The sequence below is a fragment of the Puccinia triticina genome, chromosome 16A, assembly GCF_026914185.1.
Source record: "Puccinia triticina chromosome 16A, complete sequence".
In the NCBI taxonomy this organism is placed as follows: Eukaryota; Fungi; Basidiomycota; class Pucciniomycetes; order Pucciniales; family Pucciniaceae; genus Puccinia; species Puccinia triticina.
The window spans coordinates 2,984,755-3,007,840 of record NC_070573.1 but is presented as its reverse complement, the minus strand read 5'-3'; the positions used below and the strand labels follow the sequence as shown (position 1 = coordinate 3,007,840).

At 50.6% G+C, this 23,086-nt stretch overlaps 2 protein-coding genes across 2 annotated transcripts; both read right to left on the bottom strand.

Moving 5' to 3' along the window:
• Positions 1-3,073: 3,073 nt before the first annotated feature.
• Positions 3,074-3,893, bottom strand: PtA15_16A300 (uncharacterized protein; the record flags this gene model as incomplete). Its single annotated transcript, XM_053163977.1, has 3 exons — positions 3,074-3,609; positions 3,696-3,748; positions 3,856-3,893. The coding sequence occupies 3 exons, from the start codon at positions 3,891-3,893 to the stop codon at positions 3,074-3,076; spliced, it is 627 nt and encodes a 208-aa protein (XP_053027947.1).
• Positions 3,894-4,593: 700 nt separating this feature from the next.
• On the bottom strand, positions 4,594-10,991 carry PtA15_16A299 (uncharacterized protein; the record flags this gene model as incomplete). The annotated part of the gene is made up of 11 exons (XM_053163974.1): positions 4,594-4,767; positions 4,833-5,378; positions 5,457-5,611; positions 5,680-6,596; positions 6,659-6,911; positions 6,974-7,047; positions 7,118-7,230; positions 7,305-7,388; positions 7,466-7,783; positions 7,848-8,024; positions 8,094-10,991. 11 exons carry the CDS (start codon positions 10,989-10,991, stop codon positions 4,594-4,596), a joined length of 5,709 nt encoding a protein of 1,902 aa, XP_053027946.1.
• Positions 10,992-23,086: the final 12,095 nt, after the last annotated feature.

The following is a 23,086-nucleotide window of genomic DNA, read 5'->3' as shown; positions in this document are numbered from 1 at the left end:
TTAGGAAAGCATACTGAAGTGACCCCACAATTCAAAAATGATATTGTTCCGCCGCCTAGCCGGAGAGTTTCAGTTGAAAGAAGAGTGCACGTGGCAGTTGGACTGTAGTAAACGTTGTTGAGGGTGACCGATCCGGAGGCATTCTTAAAAGTCATCCTCCCAACTGCCGTGATAAAGGATTGCGGCCCATGAGTGGCCACAGTTAAAGGGATGGGATTAGAGAGGGGAGAATGATGAGATAGCAACAATAAATCGTTGATAAAAGTATGAGAGGTGCACGAGTCTAAGCCGAAAAAACGGCCCCCGTGCTGAATAAAGCGTTCAAGCTCCTCCTGCGTCACCTCCAGGTTGAAATCATCCAAGGTTACCAACTGTGCGATTGGCTGTTCCAACAAAGCTGTTGTGGACATTGATTGGTTGGCTTCGGCACTATTGGCATAAAAGCCGGTGCGAGGCGGAGCAGTTGCGCTGCGGAAAGTGTCGGTGTTCAGGACCAGATCTGGACCAAAGGAAGCGCAAGGACTGTAACCCTAGCCCCGCAAGGGGGATCGGTGAGTCCGCGCAACCCCAGGCACATGCATATGCATGATGCTCTCAGGCAGTGGTTTCAAGCTTCAAGCTGAAACTCTGCTCCTCTTCTTTTCAGCCACGTCAGCAATTGACAGAGTGCCCAAGCGACCAAAGCAGACTAAGACACCTACAAGGTAAGTCAAGATGCTAGGATCGTCGCAGCTAGGAATGTTACGCTGACAGGACTCTAACTCCTGATACAGCTCGATAACTTCCGAAGCCACAGACCAATTAGGTCCAAGCCTCAGCGACAGGATCACCAACCCCGTTGACAGAGGTAAGTCCTGCGCTGCAGAGCCCAATCAGGTTGTCAGGAGCTAACGGAAGCACTGCATACATAGCAGGAACCAGCAGCACCTGCAACCTCATAGCTCGGATTGGCTAAAGCGTGGAGCGCAGAGCCTACTGAGTCATCGTAAGAGAATCCATCCTTCTCTACAGCTTCACCTACTGAAGTCTCAGCACTGACGCTCCGCGCAGTGTTATTAGATCACTTCAGACGTACTCGTCCCTCAATCGCTACTGTGCGTGTATAGCTGCCCGGCAGCCCAATCACTTTACCAGAGTCGGCCCTTATTCCGCTCTTAGGTAAAGCTTGTTTACTTTTCTTTCTCTATGTCTCTGATCCTGTCAGATAGACCAAATTTTCTTATGTGAAATGTATATCTTAGTTCTGTGAAACCTCACAGAAAGGATTGTTGGTGGTATTAGTGCCACCCCAAAAGGGATTGTTGTTACCTCCCGTCGCGTTGTTCATAGCAACTGAGCAATTGCAATTGTTGGTTTGATGAGAGTTTGACTTGCAACAATGGCACCATTTACCGGTACCGGGGCTGCTGGACTTGGATTGAGAAGCCGATTCAGATTGACCCGGTCAACTCCCGCGATCGTTACGTTTGTCGGTGGTGCCCCTTTGGTTCTGGCAAAACAAGGTGAGTTCTGTTTTGGCGAGACGGACCAGCTCGGTGTTCCTGATCATGCCGTCCTTGTGATCCATGCGCTGATCAATCTGCCTCGCGATGTTGACAAAAGGAAAGGATTTTAAGGTTGGGGAGAGAAAGATGGAAGAGGAGTCCTATGAAAGACTCCTTGATCAGGGTGAAGCCAGATCGAAGAAGTTGGTTCACTTTGTTTTCAATGACTCGAAAATGTGCATCGAGATTGGCAGATTGGTTGTAATGGTTGAATTTAGTGTCAAGTAGATCCTTGACCAGTGCGATGTGTGCTGTGCGACTTCGCAGTGTGAAAGTATCCGAGATGAGCTGTAGACCCGCCAATCCCGAAGGCTCCTCTGCCACGCTGACCTTGATATTGTCGTCCACGGTGGCGAGGATGGCAGTCTTGAGGAGAATTTCTTTGTTGTCAACAAGGATAAGATCGGGGTCGTCCAGAGTAATCTTCCTCCCCACCGTCCCCTGAATGGCCTGCTGAAGCATAACCAGCCAAGTCTGATAGTTCGTGCCGCTGACCTCAAGTTTGGGGACCATCAATAACCACTTGTGCAGGGTGATATTGAGCTCACGAAGCAATGGTTGAGGGGGAGGAGGGGCTGCTGTTGGGGCAGCAGGTGCTGCCGAGGCATTGATTGCACGTTGCAGTTTACTGAAGAAAACAAACTTCCAAAGAGTGTCATCATCCAGTCGCAGGTTGTTGTTGGCCAATCCAGACAAGCTATTCGATTCGCTCACTGCAGATCGGGTGACATTGACCGGGGTTTTGTTTGCCTTGGTCGATTGTTGAGGCGTACCCGGGTTGATGACAATTTCTGGCACAGCAGCTTTCCCTTCGTCTGCAGGGGCTGCACCGGTTGAAGAAGAAGAGGATTTGGAGTACTTCGCAAAGCAGTCGAAGAGAGCCTCCATTTCCCAAGCGCCGGAAGACTTTGCTAGCGCGTTCGCAGCTGAACTAGAGGAGGGGTTTTGCAAGGGTAGGATGGGTTGCAAAACATGACGACCTTGTGAGCTTGATCTTGCATTTAAGGCAGATCGATTTTGACTTGAGTCCTGATGTTGACTTTGTCGGCTACGGTCGGTATTGTCGGACATGATTGGAAAGGATGATACGACAAAAAAGTGTTGATTGTCTGATAGTGATATCGCTAGCAAGCGGACTCTTGAAAAGAATATTGCACCGTGATCTGATTAGCAAAAGAGAGGGCTCATAACCTCTTATGCTCTGGGATGCCGGTGAATAGGAAGCAAAAAAGAGTATAAGATTTCTGATGATCACGGAGCTGGAAGAGAAACACAAGAATGGAAAGAGAAAGAGAAAAAAAAGAGAGAAGAAAACATCACAGAGCTTACCTGGGATGCCGGTGAATAGGAAGCAAAAAAGAGTGAGGAAAACGAGTTCACCGGCACCCAGAGGAGGAGTCTTTTAGAGAATCAGAAAAACAGGATATAAGCATAAACTAAGTACATATGCTAATAATGAAACATAATACCATAACAGGGATATGCCAAAAAATTGTAACTTCTTCCGAGATCAACAGTTTTCCTTGCCTCTAAGTTAACGCTTGGGCTTGACGGTAGAGATCAAGCAAGTGCTCATTGTCGATCCAATACCCAAGAATCCCCTGTTTCTCGGCTCTGTCTTCGTGCCATGCCCTAGCCCGACGCAGTTCATCCATGTAAACTTCGTTTGCAGCTTCTTGAGCAACAGGCCTTCGCTCCAACGCTTGGGCTCGACGGTAGAGATCAAGCAAGTGCTGATTGTCGATCCAATGCGCAAGAACACCCTGTTGCTCGGCTCTGTCTTCGTGCCATGCCCTGGCCCGACGCAGTTCTTCCATGTAAACTTCGTTTGCAGCCTCGTCAGCAACGGGCCTTCGGGGATCGGGGCGGGAGAGACGGCGACGTATCCGTTCATACAATCTTGCCCCTGGAAAGCGACGGACGGCCCTCTCTCCGTTTGGGATGCCGATTGCTTGCTGGAGATTGGAGGAGTCGTGGATGTCTTCTATGAGATTTCCGCCCCTTTCTAAATACCCTTCCGGGTACCTTCCTGGTGGAAGGGCCACGAGCAGGTGGACATAAAAAACTTGAGCAAATGGCGGCTGTACAGTCAGTTGTCTGATCTGCTCTATATGATTCCTAAAACCACTTGAACTCAACTAGACTGAATACGAAAAGTTTCATAGCTAGCCGGATTGTTACGTTGAGAATCTTCGATTTTTTGACTATGGGGAACACTCAATCAATTGTGAAGAATCAGTCGGAGCATATACTAATATGTGTGGGATAGATGCCTGAGGCAGGGCCCGTCCCCTACAGCGGCCCAGCACACCTGAAATTGGTTCGAATCAGCCCATGAGTCCTCAACATCCGTCGGTCTGACACGTCCAGGAGCGTGAACCCCAGACATGTACAGAGTTGTCCGCAGGGCACCGGCACGGGCGAGCCCGAGATCAAATCTGCGCATGTAACAGAGTTATGCAGCAGTGTAGTATCGAGCCTTTTGCCATGGTGAGAGTCTGACCAAGAGGCGTTGAGCGCCCGGAAGGCCGGCCCGGAGGCACTCAGTCTCACCGGCGCACTGGGACCGGGACGAGGCGACTGCCAGGGACCCCGAACCAGCCAGTTTTAACCCACTCACCCCAACCATACTGCCGTATCGACTTGGCACGTGTGCTACGTCCGGCGGAGCATGTGCTGTGTACACCGTCCCCGACCAGGTTTGGCAGGGCAAAAAGCACGACCCTCGAGAACTACAGTACAAGTACAAGATTGGCATCCTAAAAATACAGCATGATTACATGAAACCAAATAATACACAGGGTACATGTTCTGTTTCGTGTGGGGATTACAAAAGAAGGCCGTGTATGACGGCGCGATGGGCAGGCGATGGTACACGCCGGAGCGTGGCGCCAGGAGAGTGACTATATGGGCACATACCGCGCGCACAGTGGCTGGGTGCCGAGGAGGAATCGAGCAGTAGAAGAGCGAGGGTTCTGAGGGACCCAAGGGCCAGTGATCCGCATGAGCGAACAAAGGTGATGAGTTGCAGAGTGGGCCGCGGGCGGGGTCACGGGCGAGGGGGAGAGTCCTGTTTGTATTTGTCGAGAAGAAGGGAGGCGGAGGCGTTCGGATCGAGCGAGTTGTGGAGGCCGAGGAGGGTCTTGCTGATGGCGCCGGAGGCGCCGACGATGGGGTGGAGGATGGCGATGGGGATGGCTTTGACGACGGCGTGTCCGGAGCCCTGGCCGGCGCTGCTCATCAGCACCGATTCGGAGACGAAAGGGCATGCATGCGGGAAAGACTTACTTCGTTGAACACTTCCAACGGCACGGCCAGGATCGTCTGGGCGGTCGAGCGGAAGTTGTCGCGCAGATCCAGGTAGGCGGAGTGGGCGCCGAGCGCGAAGCTTTGGGGCTGGAGGGCGTATCGACTGACCTGTTCCGGATGATGGTGGTGATGGAGAGAGGGATCGGTCGACGGAGCAGCGGGGGTTGGGGGGACGATAGTTTCGCCCCGCAGGGGATGATTGACCGCGGATGCGCCGAGGATAGCCTCGGCTTTCTCGAGGATCACTTGGGTCCCGACCGCCAATCGAGCGCCCAGCTTGAGCACCTCTAGGGTCGTGTTCTTGGCGAACGAGCTCGTGCCTTTCTGGATCCCGCGACTCAGCCGGCCATCTTTCTTCTTCATCTCCTCGATCGGCAGGAGCACCAGATCCGCAATCCCCGTCCCCAGATTCACCACCGATCGCACCGGCGCGATCCCTGAGATCACATCCGCCAATTGGTTCGCTTTCACATCCGGCGTCCAGATCTCTTGCAATAACTCTCCTATCTTACTAGCGCGTGAAATCTGGATCAATATGCCAGTAGGCAAATGTCAATTCGAAAAACTAAACTTGTGCTCTACGCCTCAAGCAGATTCACTCACCCCGGTCAAAGTGGCATGTCTTAGAACCATATCAGAGCCTTCGAAGTGGAAGAAGTTCATCAACTCGATCGTTTTGCCTTCCTTGAGCGCCATGTAATTCACCCGCTTCGGTTTATAATCCAGCTTGATGCGAATCGGGAGGATCTCCACACGCTCTGCAAAAAGAGGATGGGCCTGATTGAGAGCTGATCACGGATTACAACAACCAAGACGAAATGCGCACGAAAAAACAGGCCCTCGACTGGTGGTCCAGCCGACTCGGGTGATGACGAGATCGGAGAGGCGGAGGCGGGGGAGGGAGATGCATGATTCTGAAAGGCGAAGAAGGTCTTCAAGAAGTCGACGGCGTCCTGGTCGACGTATAATCTGAGGGGCGAGATCTTGAGCTTGACGATGGCCTCGTTGCGGGCCGAGAGTCTGGCGGAGGGCGTGACGAGGAAGCTGAGCCGAAGCATGGGCGCGCCGGTGGGGCGCATCATCCCGCCCTCGCCGGGCCTGAGCTCGGTGAGGAACTTCTTCCAGGTGGATGTGGGCACGTTATCGATGATCGTGAGGGCGTCGGTCTTGAGATGGAGACTAGTGATTCTGGCGTCGTTGGACTGGTCGTCTTTGGAGGGGTCGGCCGGCCGAGAAGGAGGAGGCTCCTGGTACTTGCGGAAGCGGCCCTGGACTCCGTTGAGCAGGATGTTCAGCATCGGCTGGGCAGATCTGGCCAGGTGTTGCTGCTTAGAGGACGGGACAGAGACCAGACGAGGTGGGGGATGGTCCTTGGATGGATGTGCGGCCAACGACTGCCAGCTGTCGGCCATGCTCTCGGGATCGTCGCTGGCGGGCTCGCCGGGCTCCTTCTCCAACTGGTCGTCGATCGCATCGAGCAGCTGGGCAGTACTCAGCCCTCGCGTCGACGCATCCAGGCCCAGATGGACCGACTCGAACAACGTCGTCGGCCCCAAATTTTCCTCCATCGACCGGGCATCCGCCGGGGTCCCGGTCGCCAACAGTTGTCGGATCTTTTGTAATTTCTTGCGCACCGTCTTCTGCGCCTGTTGGATCGTCTGACGGGTCGAATTCCAGTCATAACCGTCGTAAAATCTGACGACGACATCCAGGTCTTCCACCTGCACCTCAGCCTCAATCGTCCTGTCCGGAAACAAATCATCAGCTTCAGGAAGAAAACCCACTTCAAAGAATGTTTGACTTACTGGGACGAGGCCTTCGAAGGGGAGGGGACGTTCAAAAGATAATCGTCGATGATGTTGAGACCCTGGCCCGAGAGAGGGCGAAGAATGGCCGGCGTGTTTGGGGCAACCAAGTGGTGATGATGGTGAGAGAGGGTGGGCTGTTTCTGGTCAAGAAAGGCGACGTTGGACGGGTAATCCTCTTCGGCAAGATCCTCATCTTTCTGGATGAGGATAGACCTCGAACGAGAAGACGACGACTCTCTCATAGCCGACCCTATACCACTCCACAAATCCATCAACTTGTTGCCCCTCCACCCCAAAAAAGGGACGACTCACTCAGCATCGTCGACGCAACTATCGGATCTTCGACCCGTGGAGCAGGCGGCGAGGACTCCACATCCTCGCGAGGCCTTCAAACAAAACCGCAAAAACATCAATATGTGTTTTTGATGAGAGTGGGTGAGGATAGATGAGCCTCACAGATCCGCTTTAGCTTGGAAAGGGATCGCAGAGAGTCTGGAGATAACGTCCGCGAGACTATCCGTCGAGTCGGCACACAACGAGACCGCAAGATTGCCTCGATGCAACGTCGTCTGGAGTCCATGATGGGAAAGAAGCGAGTTGAGAGCGTGTGCAGGGGGTTTTTTAGAGACAAGTGTCACTCAACTCGACAGGTGGGCCGGCCGGACGTCCAGGCATAGACGGCCGAGACAGCGAGATCATCCAACGCGACGATCTCCGCGAAACTGAGCTGTGAAAAACAGGGAGCGAACGAGATGGATCAGCACGCATTTGAGAAGGAAGAGGCCAAGTGGAGCGGGGCTCAACAGGGTCGGAGGGGACGGGGGAAGAAGACGCGGGCGCCTCGGCCAAGGAGACGAGGAGGGAGGCGGCGAGGAGGGGCGAGACGACGGAGGATTGGGGGTCCAAGGCGAGGCTGAGGCGGGCATGGGTGGCCAGGATCTGGAGGACGAACGCGGGCGGCGGCGCGTGCTCGTTTGCAGAACAGTCGTCGGCCGCAGGTCCCGGCGCCGCCATTGTTGCTGCTGTTGATGAGGGGGGCGGGGGGGCGACGAGCTCGAGCGCACAGCCGGCCAGATCGACGCTGATCTGCGACCGGTATTCGGGGCCCACAGCCTCAAAGACCTAACAGCAAGACCCCATCAACCATACATCCACACCCGTGCCCAAAGATGACGGCAAGACTCACCCCGGCGGGCGCTTTCAAGAAGCGGGCCAGCTCGGCGGTCCATGTGCAGCACGGCCCGAGCCGGACGATCGTGTGGCTGACCTGGAGGCCGAGCTGGATCTTCTTGGGCTGGCTGGTTCTGGCCTCCGGCGGCGGAGATTGGGTGGCGAAGATCGCGAGGGAAACGGCCGACGAGTCCTGCAATCAACCAAGCCCCCACAGTCAGATCCTGCTAGTGAGCACTGTGATCCCAGAGGGGAAGCCTACCGCAGACGGGGGTTCGAGAAGATCGTGGTCGGGGGCGCGATACAGGATAGGCACCGGGGAACCGGTGGAGTTGTGGTGGAGGGCGGCGGAGCAGGCGCGGATGAGCAGGCGGGTCTGGGCGTCGAATTCGGCGTGCAAGGGCAGCCGGAGCTGGTGGATCGAGAGCAGGTCGAATTGGATGACGAGTTTGATGGGTGGGGGAGGGGAGCGCTGGGAGGGGAGGTCGGCCGGGGGGAGCCGGATGGTGAGGGCGATCTTGGAGACCGTCAGGGTGCCCACGAGGCTCTCTTTTCCGCTACGATTGTCGTCCTCCTCTTGGCGACGTCCCGTCGCGGCTTTGGATTGGCAGGGCCTATGCTGGTCTGCATGGGATGAGGGGCCGGACGATGCGGGAGGCGAGGCGATGGACAGAGCGGTGGCCCAGCGGCCGAGGTCGTCGACCCAATACTGGAGTCTGTCGAACTGGTCCTTGGAGAAGTCGATCGTGACGGTCTCGAGCTTGAAGCTCGTAGGTCTGTGGCCGGGCTCGTTCTCAGACGAGCTCCGTGCGGGGTCGAGGGGGGTGGTAGGAGGGGGGAGGATGTGGGTGAGCCGGAGGCCGGGGAAGCGGTGGTGCTGGTCCTTCGAGGCTGGGATGCAGGCGTGGGCGATGCCGAGGAAGGGCGAGAGGGGCGCACGGGCACGCGCTTCGGCCGTCGTGCCCACCCGGAAGCCCAGTGCGACCTCGAAGATCGAGCATCCGATCTGCCCTTCGGAGGTCGCAATCATCTGGAAGCTCTTCAGCACCGCGCCTAGCACCCGCTCTCCGGCACATCGATCGGGCCTGGCTGGCGCCATTTCACCGGGCGATTGGACGTCCATGTACAGACACGGAATCGAGACTGTCGTCGTGTACTTGTCTTCCTTCTTCGCGCCGGAAAGTGGCGCAGATGTTTTTGGATGGTCTTCGGCCCCGGAGACGCCGCTCGAGCTAGGCCGATTGGCGGGCATGGAGGACGCCCGGACGGCGTCGATTAGGGGGATCAAGACGGCCAGGACATCCAGATCCAAGTTCAGCCAGATCGAGCTGGAGATGATCTGCATGGAATCGATGGTGTGGGTAACGGATAGGGCTGGACTAGCATGGTCATCGCGCGCAGGCGCCAGGAGAAAGACGGACTTGAGTCTGGTTGACGATGAAGTGTGTATGATCTCCGATCCGCCTTTGATCTGGTCTACCCGGAGCGTGAGTTCAGAGCGGGGCTGATTGGCTTGCAGGGTCTCCGTGACTGGCTGGGCCAGCGGGGTATTGAAGACCAGGTCGATCAGATGGGCTTGCACGCTGATCGACGAGAGTGGGAGATCGTCACCAGGGGTGGCTGACTCGGGGTACGGCGTCGGGAAAGCTAGTGTACCGTTGAGGGCATGTAGTTTCAGCTCTGCAGAGATCGCCAATGAAGGGGTTTCGGGTGCGGAGGCTGGAGGACTGGTGGATGTCGAGGGTATTGTAGACATTAGGGTCGAGACAAGCTGGGTGAGGGCATTCAGATGGCGCGGCAATCGGATGGAGACAGCTAGGACCGGAAGATGGATCTGGATGTTCAGTTGGGGGCGGCGTTGTTGGATGGCCGGTTCGGGTGGCGGGTCTTGAGTGGGAGTGTCCGTTGAGCCCGGCTGAGTGGTACTAGGCGTGGCCTCTTCTTCAGCTGAACTAGATGACGGGCTGTTGGCGACCCAGAAGAGGAACCTGAGAGAGTTGTTCGGATCTAGATGATCTCTGGAGTCTTTGGGAGACAGTTCAGAGGATTCTGTTGATGGCTCTTGAGCAGGCCCGTTTGTGGATGTGCCGATGAATTGGAGCACGACATTCTCAGGCTTGATGATGGGTTCAGACGGCGATGGCTTTTCTAGAAGGTTCTGCTCGTCGATGGGATCCAAAGTTTCAGCAGCCGAGGCGAACAGAGGGGCAGGCCGACGGAGATCCACGGTGGCTTGGGACATGAGCATGTCATGTTCAGAGTCCAGGGATTGGTTTGATGAGGAGTTAGGAGATGAGGGGGGGCCGGGCCGATCAGCTTCTTGGTCTGAGAGAGGCTTGAGATAGATGACCGGGCAGGATGTGCGGATTTCGCGGGAGATCGAGCTCGGCGGGTGGGGCTCGTCGGAGGAGAGATCCAAGCTTGTGATGCTGTCGATCGACAGGAGTGCTTGGAGGTGCTGGTGGTTGAGGATGACGGTGAGCTGGGTGAGTTCGAAGTTGAATTTGGCGAGGATGTTCTGGACCAAGCCGGCGAAGAATCCGCGCTGGTCATGGTCGGCAGCGGAGGCGGGGTTGGTTCTGGTGGTGAATGCGCCGGGGAAGAGCTGGTCGGAGGGGTCGTCGTAGGCCGAGGATTCCGGCCATCCTTGGCCGACAAAATCGTGTGCGATCGTCGCCAGATTTTCGTCTAAGTGGATGGGGTTGAGCAGATGGGAGGGCGGTTCGTGCTGTGGCAAGTGGCTGGGTGGATGCTCGGAGACGGCGAGGGTGACTTGGACATCCCGTGCTGAGACCTTGACGTCGGGCACGTATCCTTGGAGGGAGAAGGACCATGAGGGCCAGTTGATCTGGAGTGCAAGCTCTGCGACGGAGACTGCGTGGATGGCGAAGGGCGCCAATGAGCCTGCAAGTTGGTCCTGAAGGGCCTGCGCGCGGAACTGGGTTAGTGTCATAGTCCTGGTGCGAAGATAGGGGGAAGGGGTGACCTGGGGATCGAGCTGGACGTGCTTGAGGACGAATGTTCCCGGGTGGGCTGGGGTGGCCAGCTGGTGGTCGAGCGGGTGCTTGAGGAGGGGCCCGAGGAAGCGGCGGACGAGGTAGGAGAGCAGGTTGTGCTGGAGCGTGGCGGGGGAGAAGGAGGGCAGGCTGAAGGGAGCCATGCTGGGTGGTCAACAGGAGGAAAGGAGAGATGGCCGCCACGAGGCCCAGCCAAGCCGATTGGCTGTCCCCGGGGGAAGACCGGCTGGGAGCGGGGGAGGGCCAGCACAGGAAGGCCAAGCTGGTCCTCGGCCTGCTTGAAGTTGTACTCACTGTGAAAAAAACTCTAGAAACTGGTGTCAGTTGACATGCCAGATCCAGGCCGATACAATGCCACATATCTGAGTTTGTCCAGCTTTATTCCTGGTTGAATCCATGTATTTTTATGGGTTAGCTCAGCCTAAGCAGTATGTTCAGACTCTGCTTAGCCACACCAGCCACCACACTAACTTTGTGCACAGTAGTGTGGAGCTGCTCAGCTGGCACAGCAGTAGCACCTAAATACATACAGGCACCCTTTCAAGCGGGAGGCATCCCTCCCTGCCGCATACACCCACCCGCGTGGACCAGGAGGAATCCCTCCCGGTCAACAACATAACACGACCCGGAGGAATCCCTCCTGCCCCTGGTAAACAAGGCAAGACAACAGGCGACCGGGCGGAATCCCTCCCGGTCGACAGTTATATACAACTGTCTGGACTGGGAGGACTCCCTCCCGGTCGACATCATCACACAACTGTTGACCAGGCGGACTCCCTCCCGGTCAACAGTTATATACAACTGTCGACCGGGCGGACTCCCTCCCGGTCAACAGTTATATACAACTGTCGACCGGGCGGACTCCCTCCCGGTCAACAGTTATATACAACTGTCGACCGGGCGGACTCCCTCCCGGTCAACATCACCACACAACTGTTGACCGGGCGGACTCCCTCCCTGTTGACATCACCACACAACTGTCGACCGGGCGGACTCCCTCCCGGTCGACATTTATGTACAACTGTCTGGACTGGGAGGACTCCCTCCCGGTCAACATCATCACACAACTGTCGACCGGGCGGACTCCCTCCCGGTCAACAGTTATATACAACTGTCGACCGGGCGGACTCCCTCCCGGTCGACATCACCACACAACTGTCGACCGGGCGGACTCCCTCCCGGTCGACATCACCACACAACTGTTGACCGGGCGGACTCCCTCCCGGTCGACAGTTATATACACTGTCTGGACTGGGGGACTCCCTCCCGGTCAACAACATCACACAACTGTCGCGACAGTTGTGTGGTGATGTCGACCGGGAGGGAGTCCGCCCGGTCGCCTGTTGTGTGATGATGTCGACCGGGAGGGATTCCTCCCAGTCCAGACAGTTGTACATAACTGTCGACCGGGAGGGAGTCCGCCCGGTCAACAGTTGTGTGGTGATGTTGACCGGGAGGGAGTCCGCCCGGTCGACAGTTGTATATAACTGTTGACCGGGAGGGAGTCCGCCCGGTCGACAGTTGTATATAACTGTTGACCGGGAGGGAGTCCGCCCGGTCGACAGTTGTATATAACTGTTGACCGGGAGGGAGTCCGCCTGGTCAACAGTTGTGTGATGATGTCGACCGGGAGGGAGTCCTCCCAGTCCAGACAGTTGTATATAACTGTCGACCGGGAGGGATTCCGCCCGGTCGCCTGTTGTCTTGCCTTGTTTACCAGGGGCAGGAGGGATTCCTCCGGGTCGTGTTATGTTGTTGACCGGGAGGGATTCCTCCTGGTCCACGCGGGTGGGTGTATGCGGCAGGGAGGGATGCCTCCCGCTTGAAAGGGTGCCTGTATGTATTTAGGTGCTACTGCTGTGCCAGCTGAGCAGCTCCACACTAACTGTGCACAAAGTTAGTGTGGTGGCTGGTGTGGCTGAGCAGAGGCTTAGCTCAAACTGCCAAGCAACTTTGGAAAAATTCCAGGAGGGATTCATTTTTTAAGAGGCTTGTTTAAATGGAGACTGAACTCGAGTATGCCGCATGTCAACTGACAGGGGTTTCTCCAGATTTTTTCATAGTGACTGCATGTCGCAGTCGCGCACACTTTTCTACATAGACAGATCCACTGAGATTTCTGGGAAGCCTCTGACATGGCAGGGTGGGGAGCAAGCTATCCCGCTCCATCTGAATCTTCCTAAGGATGGAGGCCAGCTGGGGGTGGATGAGGCCGGCTCATCATCATGGGCCCTTTCCTCCTCCCACCACTCGCCGGCAAATCATTGGCTGGCTCAGGCTGGCTGCTGGATCCTGCACCAGACCCAACCTGACCCAGGTTATCAAGTAGGGGCCGGCTTTATGCACTCCAAATATTTACTACATGCACTGCAAAAAAGGAGTGAACTTGTGTCTACTCCAATAAATGTTGGAGTGAACAAAGTTTCACTCCAAAAGTGGGTTAAATTGGAGTGTTCAGAAGTTCACTCCAATATTTATTGGAGTGGAAACTTGTGCACTCCAAAAATGGAGTATAAAATTAGGCACTCAAACTGTGGAGTGGAGTTCAACTTCAACCCACTCCATGTTTTCTTTTGGAGTCTGGACCACTGGACACTCCAAAAAATTGGGGCCAGTGATTCCCATTGAAAAAGAGCAGATAAATAGGCTCAGACTCACTGGAATCTTTGGAGCCTATTCTTAAGGAGAGGAATGTGAGTGTGGTGGAAGTTTTTCTGTAGGGGGGAGGCAGGGTCTCCAAGGGTCAAAGTATGACTTTGTTGATCTGGAGGAGTTGCTTGGAGTGCATGCATGTATTTAGGCCCCGTTTGGAGCCGATATAATTAGTGATATATTTCACAAATATTTCACAATTATATCAGTGAAATGCTTGTTGAGCAACAAGCTACCACCAGTCTTTGTGTGCTCTCAACTCAATCACCGGAAGAAGTGTCACAGAGCATATCACAAGATACGAGGATCACGCGAACGTGTGAGCTTGACATTGACGATCCCCGACTCCCCGAACTACAGGAATTGGAACATGCGGAGCATGTTTGGATGGCTTTCAGTCAACGCCAAAAGCAATACAAACAGCGGAAAGCGAACCAGCAAGATAAAAGCTCAAGGAAAGAGCTATCAGAGCATATAGACATGAATGCAAAGGATATCGCGAGAAAAGTAAAAGCGGCAATGAGATTAAATGCACGTAAGAGGAAAGCTCATTGGGCTGAGTCCGCGATACCCAAGAGGCGTCGAATAACGCTTGGAAAGTACAGGTTGCGACCAGTGAGTAGCACTGAGAAAGCATCTATACTTAAATGCTTTAATAGACAAGGAGGTCCTCGTGGGCTTGTGCATACCCACCAATGGTGGGCGTTGGTATAAATAGACACTGGCATGAAGCCAAGCAGAGTTGTTCCTTTCATTCATTCACTCTCATCATCATCACATCTTATCATTATCATCATCACATTGTATATACATTGCACAGTCTGGTAGCCTCAGCTCAACAGACTTAGTAAATAGAAATAGAAATATTCATCGCACAAATTTAAATATTCATATCATCAACTTAACACATTATCAGTACGGATCAGTACGGACCATCAAGGGTTATTCGCTTAGACCAGCTTATCAAAACAGCATATCTCAAACCAAGGTCCTCAAATGGAAGGCAACACCAAGACCAAGCAATACCGACTCAACAACAAGAACTACGCAACATGGGCTACCATGATGCGTGCGGAAATGTACAGTCTAGGGTGTTTACCTCTAATCAAGCGGCAACCGGTCGAAGGCGCTGCGGAAAAGAACATGAAGTTATACGTGCTCATAATGAAGCACCTCGACGAAGAGCATATCGCTATCGTCAACAGCGAGCTTGGGACCGATAAGGAAGGCGAAGGCCTCGAGCTTTGGGAGCTGTTTAAAAAGAAATACGCGGGCAGCGAGGCCCATCATCAAATGCTAGCACTAGGAGAATTCATAGACCTTGAATTCAAAGAAACTAAAGAATTCGTTAAAGAAATACGTAACGGTATCAGCAAGATCCGCACCTCAGGATTGGACGTCAAAGAACAGGTTTTGGCGCTACTAATACTAAAGAAATTACCAAAGGAGTTCGAATCATTGGTTCGCATTATCATCCAAGACAGCGGCACATTGAAAACTGAAGAAGTTATAAATAAAATCGAGAAAGACTACTTACAGTTCAAGTTAAAGAAAGCGGATAAAGTGGCGATGGTCGGCCAACAAACGGCAAAACGAGCGGGCAAGTGTTACAATTGTGACATCATCGGCCACTCAGCCAAGGAGTGTTGAAAGCCCTGGACTAACTATAAATATGCACCACCCAGAGCTAATGTTGGAGAAACAGAAGGTATCAGCATATCCTTCTTAGCAGTAAAGGACATCAGCGAAGAAGAAGATCAAGAGGAGATAAGCTTCTATGACCCAATTGCGATGGAAATCGAGATCTTTGGGGACCTAGGAGATGACAAATTCTACAGTCAAGAGGAAATCGATCAGGCCATGACCGAGCATCAAGCTATGACCGGGGTTATATCCGCCAACCACGTTATGGCACCAGGAGACGCGATCATTCTCAATTCTGGGGCTTCCGACCATATGTTCAATAAAAAGGAAGACTTCATTAATTATACAGATCACATTGGGAAGGTAGAAATTGGCGAGGTTGGAAGGAGCGTTGAGATTGTAGGAAGAGGAGACGTTGTACTTACTGCCAACAACAATACTATCACTCTTCGTAATGCATACCATGTTCCATCTTTGCCGTACTGCTTGATATCCCAAACTGCGCTCTGGAATAAAGGAGCCCAAATTGTGAAAACCGAAGGCGATAATTTTGAAGTCAGGATAAACAATAAGAACTTGTTTTTCGGAAAAATCAAGAATCGTTTACCTTTTCCGAGATTAGAAAGAAAATAAAACACCTGCCAGATATCCATGGAAGAACACCGAAGATTAGGACACCCGGGAGGTCAGCAGGATTGCCAGTCATGCCGACTAGGTAAACAAACACGACAGCCGTTTGCAAACCATAGAGAAAGGACTAACGTTGCCGGAGAAGAATTATCAGCAGATGTTGTGGGACCGATTGATCCCGTTTCGTTAGGTGGGGCCAGATATTTTCTCACGGTGGTTGACACAGCTAGTCAGTATGCTTGGTTAAGGATACTGAAGGTCAAGAGTCAAGCGGAACAAGAATTAAAATTCATTGTTAACCAGATAGAAAACAAAAACAAGAAAGGGGTCAAGCGCATCATCACTGACGGAGGTGGAGAATTTGTGAATCAAGACATGAAAGCGTGGATTGGGGAAAAGGGTATATCTCACCTTGTTACTACTAGGAACACCCCCCAACACAACGGTACGGCAGAACGGATGAACAGGACCATCATGGAGAAGGCCCGGACCATCCGTATCGATACTGGTTTGGGAAAGAACCTCTGGGCTGAATTGGTATCAACAGCCGTTTTTCTGTACAACCGTAATCAGAAGACAAATCCATACCGTCGCATGTGGGGAGTTGATCCCAAACTCGATGCCATTAAACCTGTTGGCACTGAAGTGTTTTATAGCATACATCATTATGCATCTGTCGGAAAGCTGGATCCACGTTGTCGTAAAGGAGTACTGATCGGGTTCGACGAGGAAATGAAGTCCTACCGCATCTGGAATCCCAAGACAAATAAGGTCGTTAGGTCCAGGGATGTGTCGTTTGAGCTAACTGGTGGCGATACCGGCGAGATATTCCTCGACGAGTTTGAAGCAAGCAAGGCCGGGGAGGAACAAAACACAGAGCAACCAGAAGAACCAACCAGAACAACAAGCAACGCAGAGGAGGAGCAGAGCACGGAACAGCCAGAGCAACCAACTATAAATCAAGGGGGGGAAGAAAGTAGTAAAAATGAAATGATTTATAGCCAACCCGTTAATCAAAACACCCGAATGAGTAAACGAGAAAAGAAACCAGTCGAAAGATATGGAAATTGGGTAACATACCTTGCTATCAAAGCAGAAATCGAGGAGGAAAACAAAGACGATCTGTTTTTTGAAGCGATGGCGTTACAAACATTTGTAAAAGAAAATGCAGTCATCCCAGACAGCTTCAAAACAGCAAAGAACTCGGCAGAATGGCAGTTATGGAGAAAAGCCATATTCACTGAGCTTGATTCTATCATCGAAAACGGAGTCTTTGATATAGTACCTAAAGAAGAACGGGATAAAACCAAAACATTGATCAATACTCGATGGGTATTAAACAAGAAATTCGACACTGAGGGGGTACTAAAAAGATACAAAGCAAGGTGTGTAGCTAGAGGATTCAAGCAAAAAGAAGGAATCGATTATGAAGAAACATTCTCACCTACTGGGCGACTCAGCACCATGCGCTACATACTGTACCAAGCGACTCAGAAAGGAATCAAGCCAAGGCAAGCTGATTTTGTCACGGCCTACCTTAATTCAAAGTTAGAAGACAACAAAGCGGTTTATATCAGCTTACCTGAGGGATTTTTTGAGTGGCTAAAAGAAACAAAACAGGAAGCTTACACAAAGGACTTGGCCAGATCGCTTATTGATGAACCCAACCGATTTGTCATAAAACTAAAAAAGACACTCTACGGACTGAAGCAAGCGGCAAGAGGATGGTATACCACCATGACTAATTGGTTTATCAAGAACGGGTACAGAATCAGTGATGCGGACCCTTTTCTATTGATTTCGAACCAAGGAGATTTAGCTTTTGCATGGGTTGACGATTTAATACTAGTCGGAAATAACACAGATGAACTCATCAGTAAGCTAGGCAAAGATTTCAAAATCAAAGACTTGGGAATAGCCCAACACATACTTGGTATGAAGATAGATTACCTTGACGGAAACAGAATGTTCATAAATCAAGCACATTACATTAAGACCCTGGTTGAAGAATACGGCTTAGAAGATGGTAAGACAACCGGAACGCCAATGCAATCTAATGTCAAACTCACTAAGTCGTCACCAGAGGAAGCCGCAAGATTCAAAGAGCGAGGACTCGACTATCGATCAGCTATTGGTTCGCTGAATTATCTATCACAGTGCACCCGACCGGATATAACCTACGCTGTGGGAAAACTGTCACAGTTTTTGGAAGGTCCGGATGATACACACTGGGCCGTGTTCAAAAGAGTTGTCAGATACCTTAAAGGATCGCAAGACTGGGGAATATTGTACCAACCAAACAGCGGGCATGAAATAATTGGATATGTCGACTCGAGCTGGGCCGAAGACGACCAGAGTTTGTCAACCAGCGGGTATAGTTTCCATTGTGGGAGCGGACTCGTGTCATGGAGGAGTAAGAAGCTAGGAGGACCAAGCTCGTCATCAACGGAAGCCGAGTATCGAGCATATTTAGCAGCGTCACAAGAGGCGCAGTGGCTACGGAAGTTGACATTTGATGTACACGGAAACGTCCCCGAGAAAACAAGAGTCTGGTCAGACAATCAAGGGGCAATACAGTTAGCAAAAAACCCGGTGTATCATTCCAGAACCAAACACATTGGAGTACATTATAACTTCACCAAAGATCTTGTGATTAATCGAGAAATTAGTATTGAATACGTACCAACAGAAGATATGATCGCGGACATATTCACCAAGGCGTTGGATCGGGAAAAACACACGAAGTTCTCGTCAATGATGGGACTTTTGCCATTGTCGATGATCGAGCCGAGAGCAAGGGGGTGTGTTGAGCAACAAGCTACCGCCAGTCTTTGTGTGCTCTCAACTCAATCACCGGAAGAAGTGTCACAGAGCATATCACAAGATACGAGGATCACGCGAACGTGTGAGCTTGACATTGACGATCCCCGACTCCCCGAACTACAGGAATTGGAACATGCGGAGCATGTTTGGATGGCTTTCAGTCAACGCCGAAAGCAATACAAACAGCGGAAAGCGAACCAGCAAGATAAAAGCTCAAGGAAAGAGCTATCAGAGCATATAGACATGAATGCAAAGGATATCGCGAGAAAAGTAAAAGCGGCAATGAGATTAAATGCACGTAAGAGGAAAGCTCATTGGGCTGAGTCCGCGATACCCAAGAGGCGTCGAATAACGCTTGGAAAGTACAGGTTGCGACCAGTGAGTAGCACTGAGAAAGCATCTATACTTAAATGCTTTAATAGACAAGGAGGTCCTCGTGGGCTTGTGCATACCCACCAATGGTGGGCGTTGGTATAAATAGACACTGGCATGAAGCCAAGCAGAGTTGTTCCTTTCATTCATTCACTCTCATCATCATCACATCTTATCATTATCATCATCACATTGTATATACATCGCACAGTCTGGTAGCCTCAGCTCAACAGACTTAGTAAATAGAAATAGAAATATTCATCGCACAAATTTAAATATTCATATCATCAACTTAACAATGCTGGTGGTGTTTGGCCAACTGGTATGTAGATTCCTCCGTACTCCTTGATATATTGGCAGCTTCCCAACACCTTCAGACCAACACCCCACACCTTCACATCATCAATGGACAACAACCTACATCCACCCAATCCAACTCAACTTGAAGAAGGAGACACCAAGCAATCACTGCGCACTCCTATCAATTGGGGCCGCGGAAGAGGTTGTCCCAGAGGATCCCGTGCCAGAGGAGTTATTTGGCACACCGGTAATCGTGCGGCTACCATTTGAGCACTCCAGCAATCAAATGATTCACCGCAAGGATCTCAAGCAAGCAGCATACTTGATTCCAGAACGCTTGATGAAGACGATTGGTTGCTTACAACTCAAACGGCCACCCAGCAAGGCCCCAAAAAATTACGCTGGACCGGACCAATGGAGTTCATGATGTTAGAGCTCTACGTCCAAGAGGTAGAGAAAGGAAAACGGTCAGATGATGGTTTTCAAAACACTTCTCACCGCAATGTGGCCCAACAGCTGAGGGCGGCATTCCCAGAGACCGAGCACCTACTTGACTACACCAAGTGCAAAGCTAAACTTAACCAGTCCTTCAAACACGAATACAATGCTTTTGTCGCATGTAAAGAAGCCAGCAGATTTGGCTGGGATGAGACTATGTGCGAAGTCACTGCTTCTGATGAGGTTTGGGAGAGATACGTTGCTGTAAGTGATTCTATTTTCTTATCTCATTTTTCTCTCTCCATTTTTTAAGTGCTGTTTTTTCTTTTTTGTATAGGCACATCCGATTGCGAGGAAATTCTGGGGATTCCATATCCCAAGTATTGGAACCTAGACAAAATCTTCAGCACTTTGTTGGCTACTGGTGAATCAGCTTGCTTGCTCTCACAACGCTTGCAACCTCAGTCCCAACCGGCCGATCCAGACACTTCCGGTGAAATCATTCGTCAAAACAGCCCATCAAACAGCCCAACCAACTACGTTTCACGCAGTCACACTAAGCGAGACTTGATTGCAACGGCTATTCATGGTCTGGTTGGCTACATGAATACTCAACGCAAACAGCACTCTCGAAGACTCAAACAAAGGCTGCAAGCGGTTGTTACAACTCATCTTCAGGATGCAATGGCGTTGTATCAGGAGGTCCATGCACCCAAAGCAAGTCAAACGGAGCAGTTGGATGCTTTTGCGGTATTCCAAGATGACACAAACGCTCAAATGTTTGTCAGCATCCTCAATAAAGACCTCAGAGCCCAATGGCTTGATCAGCAGATTGATCATTTGCGCGGCCTTATATTTTTCAAATCGATCTCTTTGCCTGTCTTTCTATCAAAACATGCCGATCTCTTTTACTCATCTATCAAAACATGCTGCTGAAACACAATAAATAACATATTCTCACTCGTACTGGAACCCGAGGTGTCTAACATTGCACACTTTTCTTGCTCCATGAACCAGATGCATAAAAACAGTTTCTCACTTGTACTGAACCCCGATCAAATCTAACTTATCTCACCTGTGTTACTGAACAAGAGACCTAAAAAAACTTAAGCCCAATTGAATATGACTCATCTCACTTCTCTTACTCACTGAAGAGGTTGTTTGTCTCAATTAAATGAATGTTGTTTTCTATGAAATGTGAGATAAAGGTGAGTATATGTTACAAACAAGCAAGAGAGATTCATTGAGTCCTTCTTTCTAAAGTTGAAGTTTATTGTTGCCATAGAGCCTCAGCAATTGCGTCTCTCCAGTTTTCACATTCTTCTCTTTCACAATCGCTAGTGTACACGCCCTCGGGTGGAGGATTAATAGAACTATAGATTTTGATTGCCAAAGAAAGAACCAGAACTAATAACATGGATTAGAACAATTAGAAAAACAATAAGAAATAAAGAATAGTCATACCAGTCAATAATAATTATATGTATATAATTTAAGAGAGCCAGACAAGGATTTAAAAAGGACTGTAAGATCGCTAAACATGAAAAGAATTAGTATAATAGAACGGTCGCGAGATAGAAGGATGTGTTCTTTTTCTCACCAAATGATCAGGATTCTGGGAGATGAGAATCAATGAGGATAGATTGAAGGCGAACCAAAGAAGTTGACAAGAGATGATTGATCTTGGCAAAGAGTCGGAAGCAAATGATTTCAACAATGGTGAAGAGTTGAGATTGTCTGATTTTAGATGAGGTTTGAGAATAAAAGAAATATGAACGGGTGAGAAGGTGACAACGGAAAGGGAATAAGGGTTGGAGAGCGTTTGAGTGATTGAAGGGTTGAGAGTGATAGAATGATTGATGGGTTAATAGCTCAGAGTTAATAGACTTGAGGATGGCATTCAATTCTATCAGGATCAACAAAGTATTCGGAGATTAGAGTAAAGTTTTTTCAATAGAGAGAAGGAAGGGAGAGGGTAAAGCCGAGGTAGACAAGAAACAAATCAAAGCATAAGCAAACCTAGTGCTTATGAAATAAGAGTCAATGGAAAACCACCTTTTTCCAGCGACTGCTTGCTCTTGCAAATGATAACATGTGCCCCAGTATGGTACCAGTATATTTTGTTCAAGGGCGTAGCCCGCATCCGCAAGATAAAAGTGGCCAGGATCAACCGCAAAATCATGAGACCGTGCATCTTGAAAAACTCGGGCATTGTGAGCACTACCCTCCCAACCAACTCGCAAGTAAGTGAACTTCATGCTGAAGTCACAAACGCCCATCACATTTTGCGAGAGGAATCCTTCTTGATTCCTATGGGCTGCTGCTCTTTCTACAGGTACACTGGCCGGGATATGCACACCATCAATTTCTCCAAGACATTGGTCGAAGAAAGGTGGATATTTTGGATTTGATTCAATGTGGTGATGCGTGTGGTTGGGCAACGGAGGAGTCAAGTATTCCTCAGCCAGCTGCACTATGAGTTCAAGTATGTGTCGGAACACCCTGAGGAAAACCACTGTCTTAGTTTCCATTCCAAATAAGCTGGGGTCCTACAGGATAAGAACTCACCTCGATATTGTTTCCCCAGAATGCTGAAAGCGGTCCTGAGCCTGTTGATTTGAGGTTATGCCCAACAATGTAGAGAAAAATTGCAAGTTGTTCTTTGATTGGAAGCAGTTTTGAGACTGGTTCAGTTTGGACTTTGAGGTTCTTGTCGCTTAAGAAAAGAAAAGTTGACGTTGATACTCAAAACACATTGACTGTCCGGCAAGGATTACCCTGAAGAATAGCCAAGGTATAGCCTGAACCCGAGAGCGGTAAGTCGTTGTAGGGCCTTTGAATCGTTGTGTCGCAAGTCACACTCGTCAGCAGAAGGGCCACCATGATGAGAACAAGAGATTCTTGTTCAAGCAAGAAATCTTCATCTTCAATATCGTGTTCGAGTTCATCCATCAAAACTGTTGGCTGAGTGAGTATTGAGAGCGTTGTCTGGGTTGCTTTTTGGTTTTTGGTTGGCTGGCCAGGCTGCACTGTACATATCATTAATAATGTGCCAAACACTGGGCGGTATATCTATTATTTTTTATTTCATGTGATATAATTGAATTTTCACAGATTATTTCACTAGTGATTATTTCACTGATTATTTCGGCTCCAAAAGGGGCCTTAAAATAAATTATTGGAGTGTACAGTAGCACACTCCAGTATTTATTGCAGTGTACAGTAGTACACTCCAGTATTTATTGGAGTGTACAGTGGTACACTCCAGTATTTATTGGAGTGTACAGTAGTACACTCCAATCTTGAAACATACCAAGTTTCAAGATTGGAGTGCACAAGTTTCCACTCCAATAAATATTGGAGTGAAAACTTCTGAACA